This window comes from Semicossyphus pulcher, unplaced genomic scaffold, assembly GCF_022749685.1.
Source record: "Semicossyphus pulcher isolate SPU_LCO1_2020_fin unplaced genomic scaffold, fSemPul1.0.p SCAF_18, whole genome shotgun sequence".
In the NCBI taxonomy this organism is placed as follows: Eukaryota; Metazoa; Chordata; class Actinopteri; order Labriformes; family Labridae; genus Semicossyphus; species Semicossyphus pulcher.
This window is the reverse complement of record NW_027211691.1, coordinates 20,686,806-20,697,861: the sequence shown is the minus strand read 5'-3', so window position 1 is coordinate 20,697,861 and position 11,056 is coordinate 20,686,806. Positions and strand designations below refer to the sequence as shown.

Sequence of the window (11,056 nt, the reverse complement as noted above, 5' to 3'; positions counted from 1 at the left end):
TACTCTCATTCAAATCACAGAAAGCCACAGAGCTCAGCTGAAGACTCGTTCAGAGGAAACAAGAAATCAAAGCGACTCTTGTGCCTTCACTGGGTCACAGTAGGAGGGGGTTTCTTTCTTTTGCTTCCTCATGATAAGTTCTTGCTCTGCTGCCAATATGACTCTGAGTTTTGACACCTGTCTGATGTTGGGTTGTGACATGTTTCTGAAGGAGGTGGTTGATGTCAACCTGACGTTGGTTTTTGAGGTCTTTCTGACGCAGGTGGTTGACGTCAATCTGTTGGGTTACGGCATTTGCTGACATGGGGTTTTGACGTCAACCTGGTGTTTTCGAAGTCAGTTTTTGAAGCTGGCTTTTGACGTTGACTTTTGACGTTGGAAGTTGGACTCGGCTTTTGACGTCGGTGCCAGTGGTTTTTGACGGCTTTTTTTTGACGTCAGTTTTTGAAGCCAGATTTTTGGCGTTGATTTTTGAAGCCGGAATTTGGACTAGTGTTTGATGCCAGTTTTTGACTCTCCCGACTCCCTTGATGCACAACCAAGCTCCACACAGAAAGCCCCTCACCAGCTTCGAACCCAGAACCTTCTACCTGCAAGCCAACCGTACTAACCATTACACCATGCTGCCACACTGAAGTACTTACTTCTTCACATTTATCTACTTTTAATTACATTATGATCATTTATAGAAAGGCCAGGGTCTTGTTGGTTTTGCCCGGGGATTTGAACCAGGGTCTGAAGTACCCTTTGATGCACAGGGCAGCCACTCTATCCATTGAGCTATCTGATTGCCCTGCCTTCAGGGGTTCTTTTGGAGTTTTAAAATCATTTCGGTTGTGCATAATTGTATTGTTAAATGACTGTGGCAGAGCCAGGGTCGGAAGTACCCTTTGATAAATGGGTTAGGTACACTTTCCATTGAGTAATCTGATTGCCCTGCTTTAAGAGGGAACACTAGTGTAGCTCATTCTGACAGGCAGAGTAGCCCATTATGTTAGGTAGGGTAATCAGATCACTTGTAATCAGAGTGCTCCTTTACTTGTTTTATAGTCACATTTTATGGACTGTCATGTGATTCATTGCCATGGAAAATCGTTGGAATAGCACACTCCACACTCCTCCATACTGACGTCAAAACCCAACATCATTCTGACGTTGGGTTTTATCGTCTGTGTGACGTTGGGTTTTGTCGTCTGTTTGACGTTGGGTTTTGACGTCTGTTTGACGTTGGGTTTTGTCGTCTGTGTGACGTTGGGTTTTGACGTCTGTTTGACGTTGGGTTTTGTCGTCTGTGTGACGTTGGGTTTTGTCGTCTGTTTGACGTTGGGTTTTGTTGTCTGTTTGACGTTGGGTTTTGTCGTCTGTGTGACGTTGGGGTTTGTCGTCTGTTTGACGTTGGGTTCTGTCGTCTGTGTGACGTTGGGGTTTGTCGTCTGTGTGACGTTGGGGTTTGTCGTCTGTTTGACGTTGGGTTCTGTCGTCTGTGTGACGTTGGGGTTTGTCGTCTGTTTGACGTTGGGGTTTGTCGTCTGTTTGACGTTGGGTTCTGTCGTCTGTGTGACGTTGGGGTTTGTCGTCTGTTTGATGTTGGGGTTTGTCGTCTGTGTGACGTTGGGGTTTGACGTCTGTTTGACGTTGGGGTTTGTCGTCTGTGTGACGTTGGGTTCTGTCGTCTGTGTGACGTTGGGGTTTGTCGTCTGTTTGACGTTGGGGTTTGTCGTCTGTTTGACGTTGGGTTTTGTCGTCTGTGTGACGTTGGGGTTTGTCGTCTGTTTGACGTTGGGGTTTGTCGTCTGTTTGATGTTGGGGTTTGTCGTCTGTGTGACGTTGGGGTTTGTCGTCTGTTTGACGTTGGGGTTTGTCGTCTGTGTGACGTTGGGGTTTGTCGTCTGTTTGACGTTGGGGTTTGTCGTCTGTTTGACGTTGGGGTTTGTCGTCTGTTTGACGTTGGGTTTTGTCGTCTGTGTGACGTTGGGTTTTGACCTCAATCAAACGTGAAGTTTGTAGCGTATGTCTGACATTGTAAGACTATAAGTGGTTTGCGTGAATGGACAGCGGCCTCTAGGAAACTTTGTTGGAGCAGGAGCCGAATCAGTCACGAGAACCTGAAGGGCTCCATTTGTACCCGCTCACCGCTCATTATAATAATGTAACAATTCATGTGTACTGTTATCCTTTTCCATTTTTTTACCTTATACAATAGCACCGTCTCAGTCCCTGCACTGTTGCAGCCTATGCTCCATTATTCCCCTCCGCCAGTATTGATTGCGTTGAGTCCCTCCAATCGGTTGAGTGGACTACCCTTCCTCTCTGTATCCATATCCTTTTTAACTGATGGCAGAAACACAGAGTTTGTCGCTAATGCTGTGCCAAAGAAATGTGGCTAAAGGATTGCTCTTTGTGGATCTCTGCTCTGCTGATCATGTGCGTCGACTGGCAGGCTGACAGAAACCTCAGACAATCATCCTTATCCCCTCTCCCATCAACCTTGGTTTGGTCAGGCCGGCCACGGTTCGCACAGAATCAATCAGCATTGAGATATAGGCAGCCGTCATGGCGGTGACCGATTTTGGCATGCAAGACTCCCCCTTAATAGACAAAGAGACGGAAATCAATAGGCAATTTGGCCTTGGAATGAGGCTAGAACAGATCAGGGATAATTCATTTTATCATCCTTGTTTTACCCTGGAGAAGCCAGGAAAAATATGATGAACATCCAAAACCAATACAGTAAGGGAGGGAATCACTCCTTTGCTGTAAAGGACTGACCTTGGCAGTGGAGATAAGATTGCAAAAATACTTTGTGATACTCTGTGATCTGCCGTGTTAGTATGTGTGATGTATAACATGCTGAGAAGAAGCCATGCGCTTTGGAACAGATAATCTACAGGGCATCGCCTAATTTCTTTTGACCAGTTGTTCTCTTAAATGAGCGAGCTGGGAAAATACTGGAGTAAACTGCCTTCAGTTACTGTACCGTTAAAGTATCTAAAACCAGCTTCACTACAAACCATGTACAACAGTTAAATTCAACTCTTAAACTAATAATACTTAATCATATATAACCCATGGGGGCCATTTACCAACTGAATGTTACGTTAACTTTAAGACTGCAAGATGTTGTCTGCCCAAGCAGCCTATGAACATCCATGTTTACATTTGTTATGCAGTGAGCTCTAGTGCACTCTAGTAATTATGAGCACAGGAGGAAGTGAGGTGACTCGGAATAAAGAGTGAGAAAGTGTTTGGGTTGCATGGATAGGTCCAACAAACAAGGATTTCCACTGGGAGTCTACGTTACACAATTTACGTACAAACCTTAACTTATGCGGTTGATCCAAAAAATGATACTTAAAGGGCCAGCTCGCTGATTTTCAACCTCAGTCCTGTCATGCTATTATGGGGAGCTAATGCCATTAGGGAAACAAATGCAATTTGGCTCTGTGCCTTTGGAGGACGCTATCCGCTTCTCCAATGGGCCCTGGAAAACCTCCGTCAGACTACGTAAAACGCACCATCTGGCGGAGGCCAGGGAGCTCGCTAAACTACACTTCCTCAATCTAGGATGCCCGCCTCCGATGTTATGTCTCGTTCAAAATCATCAGGTTTGAAATATAGACTGTAGACCTGAAGATTTTTTAGATGATCCACCGGTATATTCTTGTTGTATTTTGGATTCTGTACCGCTCTGAGCCGTTGCCTGCAGCGAAACGGTAGTATTTAACTCCAGCGTCTCTCGCTGGGCCGTTCCTTTCAGAGGGAGGGGCGCAATGCACAACCTGTCTGTACAACTTTCTCCACAGCTATGGCCCAATTTCAAATATTATTGCTGCTATCGATTACAGAGAACACCAGCTTTGACTGACAGTGGCTTTTTCCAGGGGAGAAGTAGGAGTAGTTTTTATGCCAAAACTGCAACTATTTTATAGAAATTTGAATTATTGGATTTTACATGTTTTTACTTTGTCAAACTGCTTCTTTTATCTTTCAAAATATCCCTGTACTTCTTCCATCACTGAAAAACTCTGTTGTCTATACAAACACTCAATAAGAAGGGCTGAATTCACAGTCACGTCTTCCTTTTCAAACACCACCTTACCTTTCTTTCCCACCCTATTGTTAAAATTGAAAATGTGAATGATAATTATGACATTTGGGACTAAAGTGACAATAATTTGAGGCTTCATGAATGGACAGCGGCCTCTCGAGAAAGTAATTGAGGCAGGAGCCGAATCAGTCACAAAAAACCTGAAGTGTTCCTTTTCTACCCACTCACTGTTCGTAATTATAATGCGACAATTCTCTGTACTATGTTATCATTTCCCCATTGAGATGCATAATAACTTTTTCCATTAGGAGTCTGTCTCCGTGGAGAGTTATCGGGTGGTCTTACAGCTCACACGCCGTTATCAGCGGGGGAAACCGTGGCCTGCGGCTCCTCGAGGTGTTCACGCCGGCGTCCTCGGGCTGTCCTCGAGCCTCCTCGGCCTCGTCAAAGTACAAAGGAAAGGATTCAATTATGAAGTGACACCTTGAGGCGTGTAGCACAAGCATGCTGCTTCAAAGAGATCACTCAAAATGCATCCTCTTCCTTTATCTCCTCCTGTCTGCCTGCCTGTCTCACCTGCTCTCTCTCAAGTCGGTGATTCCTAATATGTTCCCCCGGAAAGAATAAAACAGATTCTGTCTCGTCTCTCGAAAGTAAAAAGGCTCCCAAGGTCACGATGTCCTGAATGTGACTGCAAACTTTTCCTTTGGATGATCCAGTTTTATTGATTTAGAGCAATTAGTGCAGAACTGAGGGGATAACTCAGCCCACACAGCTGCATAGGTAATGAGGATTACTCCCTTCTTGTTTCCAGCTGTCAGATGTTCCTCTGCATGGGGAGTTGTGTTTCATCCTCCTTCAACTCTTTGGTCTATCTGTTTGCCAATTTGATTTGCGTTTCTTCACTAGATGTCAGTTTTTGATTCCATAGTTTTACTCTGAACCGTGTTTTAATAACACTTCCCCTGTCATTGACAACTGTGAACATAAATCAAGTAACCTATTCTGTGTTTTTCTTCCTTTTATTGAGAAAAAAAAAGGCCTTGATTTTCTTTATATTTCATGTACATACATTACATGAGTCTATGTAATATCAAGAGGGGTCACTCAGAAGGATGAGCCCACAGACAGTTATGTGACTATTGTTTAGTGTCTGCTTACTGTACCCTTTAATAGTCTGTTTTAAGCTGTTTCATGGTTCTCTTTTCTGTTTGTTTTCAGGTATCCTTTAGAATCTGTTTGAAGTATACTTTGTTTTACTTTCTTTGTACAAATTGGTGAAGTCACATCCTGCCTTTAACACCTGACCAGAGGCCTCTTTTGAAGACGCTTAACCTGCACAAATGAGACAACAGAAACGGACTGAAAAGAGATGCACCCCAGACTGTGCTGCAGGTGAAACAGCATCTCTGTTGGATTTATAGTCACTTTGTCTTATTTAAGCATTTAATATTATTTTCTATCTAAATAACTCATCATGCAGACATTTGAGCTTCATGGCAATAAAAAAACCCAAACACCAGCGCTAACAGCCGTCTGCAGAGAGCTGGTGGAAACTGCAGTGGCGTATTTATAAGAGGTGTCACGCTCAGACTTTCCAACCATCATGGGAACAATTCCACCACCTGTGTGACCTACGAATCACAATCCTGTGTAAATAATAGTTTGACATTATTATATGTAAAATCAGGGGTTACACTCTCCCCGGACAGTCATACTTTCCCCGATGCTTGGAGCCAGTATGGAGCTGTTACAAAGGAGCCGTTATAAAGAGTCCCAGTTTCCGACAGGCAGCCCTGCAGTGTCAAGGTGCAAGGAGGAGCGTCATGCCATCATCATCTGTTGCATTTACTTGCACTCGAACATTGGAGTTTCACTCTTCTGAATTTCCGACCAGCCTCAAATACATGCATATATACGTTTGTTTTGGATGATGTTTGATTTGATCATTCAAAATTGGGGTGGCAGCTGGGGTGGCAAGACGTTTTTCAAGGGTGGCAGCTGCCACCCAATGCCACCCTGGTAGATCCGCCCCTGGAGCTCGCTAAACTACACTTCCTCAATCTAGGACGCCTGCCTCCGATGTCATGTCTCGTTCCAAATCGTCAGACCCGAAGATGTTTTTAGACGATCCACCGGTATATTCTCATTGCATTTCGGAGTCTGTACCGCTCTGAGCCATTGCCAGCAGCGAAAGGGTAGTGTTTCACTCCAGTGTCTCTCGCTGGGCCGTTGCAATGCGCGCAATGCGCGCTGGGTGTTGTAGGAATGTAGAATGGGCAAAACCACGAGCTGTTTGTACAACTTCCTCCACAGGAAATTTCAGTTTCGCCAATTTCAAATATTATTGCTTCTATTGATTACAGAGAACACCAGCTTTGACTGTTCCTTTAAGCATCAGATTTAAGGTACCCTCAGAGTCCGTTTTTAGGGACTCTTTATCATCTCTTTTGAGTTAGCTTCCAGCATCTGTTTTACTGTCTGTAAGAAGGTACCTTTTGTATTATAATGTGTAAAAGTTTATTAAAGCTGCTCTAAATAAAATACCGAAAAGGTAAAGATACAGGGGTTGACAAAATAATAAACATCCAGCTCTGCAGTTTACTTTCTTTGTCTGCCATCGACTCTTAGATTATAATTCAACGTGATTCTTTTCTGAGGTTTTGCTTTGAAGAGATGGAGTGCCGTTTCCCCGAAGTGCCTTTGCTTGTTGATAAGGATCTCTTCTGGTCGCTTTTTGGCAGCATTCATCGAGCTATTTAGATTTCCTAGATGCCGCGTTGCATAATCTCTGTCATCAGCGTTCGCAGGACAGAAAATGAGCACAAATAGAATTATTTTTTTTACAAGGCTGAAAAGATACAAATGAGTCATATTAGCTGAACATGGAGTTTGTGTCACTTTTAAAGCTTTATACAAGAGCAACTTAGTGAGGCCGTGAATTTCTGGAGCATCAACCAAATACAACATTTTGAGTATCATCTCGTAACATCCTGCCAAGTATTCCTTCTAACTACCTAAACTAAAGTCTATTCCTTTTGCTATTTGTTACATTTTTGTCTAGTGATGCTTATTTCCCTCTTCCTCTTTCTGCGTGAGGATCAATAAACTTTCGTCTTGTCGTTTTGATTTTCTCTTCTCGTGTCACATTTGATTTTTCTGCTGAAACTGCAGATCCGAACCTCACATGCAGCACGGCTCCGACTCTGACTCTGATCTAACGGGGATTAACCTTTACGACGCAACAATCTCCCCACTCTGCCTCCGCAATACATCACCGTGACATGTTTTCAATCTCAAATTACCCCGTGATGGATGTCATCTGAAGTAGCTGATGACTTTTGCAGCTCGGGGACAGGACGAGTGATTGTTCCTCCCAGCTCCTAAATCAATGCGATATCATCCAATAGGCATAAAATTGCTCTGGCAATAAAACAATTTGTGGAAGATGTACTGTTGCATTCAGATGCTTTCATTCCGCACCGAAATGCTGCATGTACTGAAAATGTCATGTGAGGTTAGTACAGCTGACTTTTGTAATTACCTAAAACATATAAATCCAGCTGTATATTTCACATTTTACAAAAAGATAATATTTTTGACCCTAAAGGATCATGTGAGCCTGCTAGCCTCTAATGACTCCAGCTCGTCCCTCTCTGCCGTCATTATTTCATTGAAGCCTCTGCAGAGACGACAAATCAAGACTCATCATTCTGCGTTTGCAGCTTGACAGTCAGATTATTGGCAACGCATGCGGAGTCATTTAAATATTTTTCAAATCAGACGACGAAATTATGCTCATCATGCACCCCTGAGCTAATATAATATACATGTTAATTAAGGTTTGTGCAGAGAGCTGGGGAAATGAATATTCGCAGTAATGCAAATGCTCTCAAACGTTAAAAACTGAGTACAGTATCAGTGGGTTTAACCCTGTACAAATGCATATTAGCTTTAAATAAGAATACACATAGAAAGGAAAATATATGTGTAAGACAAAGCACGAGATGACATTAAAATGCGACTTCTTAAAGATATAATCTTGAAGATTTTCATGTAAATAAATGTCTGTTAAGTCTCTATCCATCACCGAATGAGGTTACACAATGGTGACTGAGCCTATGGCCCACTGATGAAAGCCTTTGCATTTGCAGTATTACAGACTGGGTGTCTGTGGCGACTTCAGCAGAAAAAATCACAAGCGGCGACCAGTTAGTGACGCGTTTCCATCAGCCAGCAGTGGTTGGTCTGCCAGAGACTGTAGGCGGAGCTGAGCGGCTGCTTTTCCGCTCTCTGCAAGTGTTGCGAGTAAACAGTAATCTACTATGGCTGAACAAACAAAGAAAAGATGGATGACTACAGATACAACTTCAACAATAAGTGAAAATCCAAAGAAAAAGAAACAAACTCGACGCTCAGATGAAGCAAACAGTCTGAAAAGGAAAGCGACCGTCAGCGAGGAAAATCAAGCGTTACAACCGGAGCCAACCGTGGACGTATGCGCCCACAATTAACTTTTGGCAGTTGCTATTTGGTGTATAGGTGTGTAATACAGTGCCTAAAGTGAATTGTATATTTGCATGAGTGTAAATAGGAACCTAACCTAATCATACCCCCAATCCTATTGGCATCCATCTACATTTACTTTGACTATCACATGATAAACACGCTTTGATTTGGGCACGATAATGACATCTAAAGGTTCAGGTTTACAGCCTCTCTGTGTATGTGTGTCACTAATCCATCCATTATCTACACCACTTATCCTATTCAGGGACAGACAACCTTTCGCACTCAAGGGCAATTTAGAGTCACCAACTGACCTAACGAGCATGTGTTTCGAGCCATCCACTGCACTACCATGCAGCCCCTGTCATAATATGAATGTAGTATATAGAAATACTTTTTTGTGGAGCCAGGGCGGGGTTGAGAGAGCTGGATGTAAATACCCGAATAGCTGCAGTGAGACTATTTTCACCTGGGTGCTAAAAGACACTTTTATCGCCAGGTGCTACCAGATAGAACGAAACTGAGAACTTCGACTTTATATCATTAGTATGTTGTAAATTTGGCCTGGCTCCAAATGAGGTTTTCCACAGTAATCCATGTGTTGCTTATATTATTAAAAGATGCAAATCTTTACGCAAACCCGGACTATGATCTTGAAAATGAACAGATTTATACTCACAGTGAAGAGAGACCAGCAATACATGAATCTGTCAGCTGCTGTAAACACACGCGAGCTGCTGGTCGTGGGCCGGACAGAGCAATACATTTGTTTCTGTCCAAAACATATCCACAAAATCCAGAGATCATTGACCGGCCAGCCGCAGAAACAGCAATAATCTTAATCTTTTTTTAATTTCCAGGGCTGTGAAAGTGAAAATTTCCACAGCTCCGACGGAATTAAAATCGTGTTTCATCCGAAGGCTTCCCTACCACGGCTGAATATCTTCCTTTTTTCACTTCAGAAGCTTCAGTCATTTCTGTATAAATGAATAAACTCAGCGCATTAAGCAGCAAGTTTCCTCATATATAGGTTAAACAGGAACAGCTGTGTGCGATGGTGCCAGCTACGGGTGTTGTGGACTTAATACAGCGGGCTAATTGTGTGTGGCATCTCAGTTGGCCTCCATTAACCTCAGTGCGTTACCTTTTACTGTGGATAAATGGGGGGCTTTAAACCAGCCATCTGTTGCCGCCCGGCTACCTTCACACAGTCGCTCACGGAGAGGAAGTGACATCCTGGAACCTTCCAAGGACGCTAATGATTTAGTCTAACAAAGAGGACGTCTCTAATAACACACATAAAAAAGCTGCAGAGCTCAAAGTAGTCTTTAATGTCACTACAAACACTCATTAATGAAGGCTTTGCTTTAATGTCAGGAGCTTTTGGCTTCTAGTCTTTTATTATGTCTTGCTTTTATTGCAGCAGCTGTTGAGTTTATGTCTTGAAATCCTCTGTGAAGCACCTTATGTTTTAAAAAGATCCATCATAAATCATCATTTTTATGAGCCAGGTATGTTGTTTTTTGGATGATGCCCTTGAGAAAAGATGAGTGGACTCGGGCTGATTGCTGAAGAGGTCATTTACAGGAGAAGACCGGATTCATGTGGACTAAATCAAACTGTGGAAAATGTTTGAATGCAGCTAAATCCCCAAGAAATTACATTATTATATGACTTCATAATTTGCAACATAAAGTGCCTAAAAAGTCGAGGAGAGTTTAAGTTGTGTCCCACCAAAATATACATTCTTGCAGGACACAATCCACTTGTTGTGACTAAAATTAAACCATCACTATGGGATGAGAGGTTGATATAGCCAAGCAGGTAAACACTTCAGGGCGGCACGGTGGCGTAATGGTTGGCGCTGCTGTCTCGCAGGCAGGAGGCAGGTTAGTGAGGTGGTTAGCAGCGTTGCTCGGCAGACAGGAGTTCCTGGGTTTGATTCCCCAGTTGGCACCCACCTGTAAATTATCATGATGAGATGGCAAGTAGATGTGGTTAGAAGAGTACATTTGCACACCTGTTCAATCCCCTCTTCCGTCATATTTCCCCTTACTGAATAATCATTTAACATTGCCGTTGTGAAAAAATGTAATCAGTTCAAATCACTGATGGATCTCCTTCAGGAAGGGCATCCACTTAGCTCAATGGATAGAGCACCTGCCCCGTAGATAGAAGAGTACATTCGCACACCGGTTTGATACCCACTTCCGGCAGACCATCAATCATGTTGCCCTTTCCAGAACAGCCATTTAACGTTGTCGTGAAAATGTATAATCAGTTCAAATCACTGATGGATCTCCTTCAGGAAGGGCATCCACTTGGCTCAATGGATAGAGCATCTGCCCTGCATATCGAAGCAGAAGTTCACACCCTGGTTCAAATCCAACCCTGGGAAAAACAAATAACCATATTAGTGGTGGATTTCTTTAAGTTATCATAATGTAATGGGAAATAGATATACAGGAACAGGCAAGTACTGCACAGTGGCCAGGCGGC

The 11,056-nt window shown here is 43.2% G+C and overlaps 1 protein-coding gene across 1 annotated transcript; it reads right to left on the bottom strand.

Annotated features, from left to right (window-relative positions):
* Positions 1-1,076: 1,076 nt before the first annotated feature.
* Positions 1,077-2,555, bottom strand: LOC138595692 (uncharacterized). The gene is made up of 2 exons (XM_069667060.1): positions 2,488-2,555; positions 1,077-1,983 (listed from the first exon to the last, which is right to left on the bottom strand). The coding sequence occupies exons 1-2, from the start codon at positions 2,553-2,555 to the stop codon at positions 1,077-1,079; spliced, it is 975 nt and encodes a 324-aa protein (XP_069523161.1).
* Positions 2,556-11,056: the final 8,501 nt, after the last annotated feature.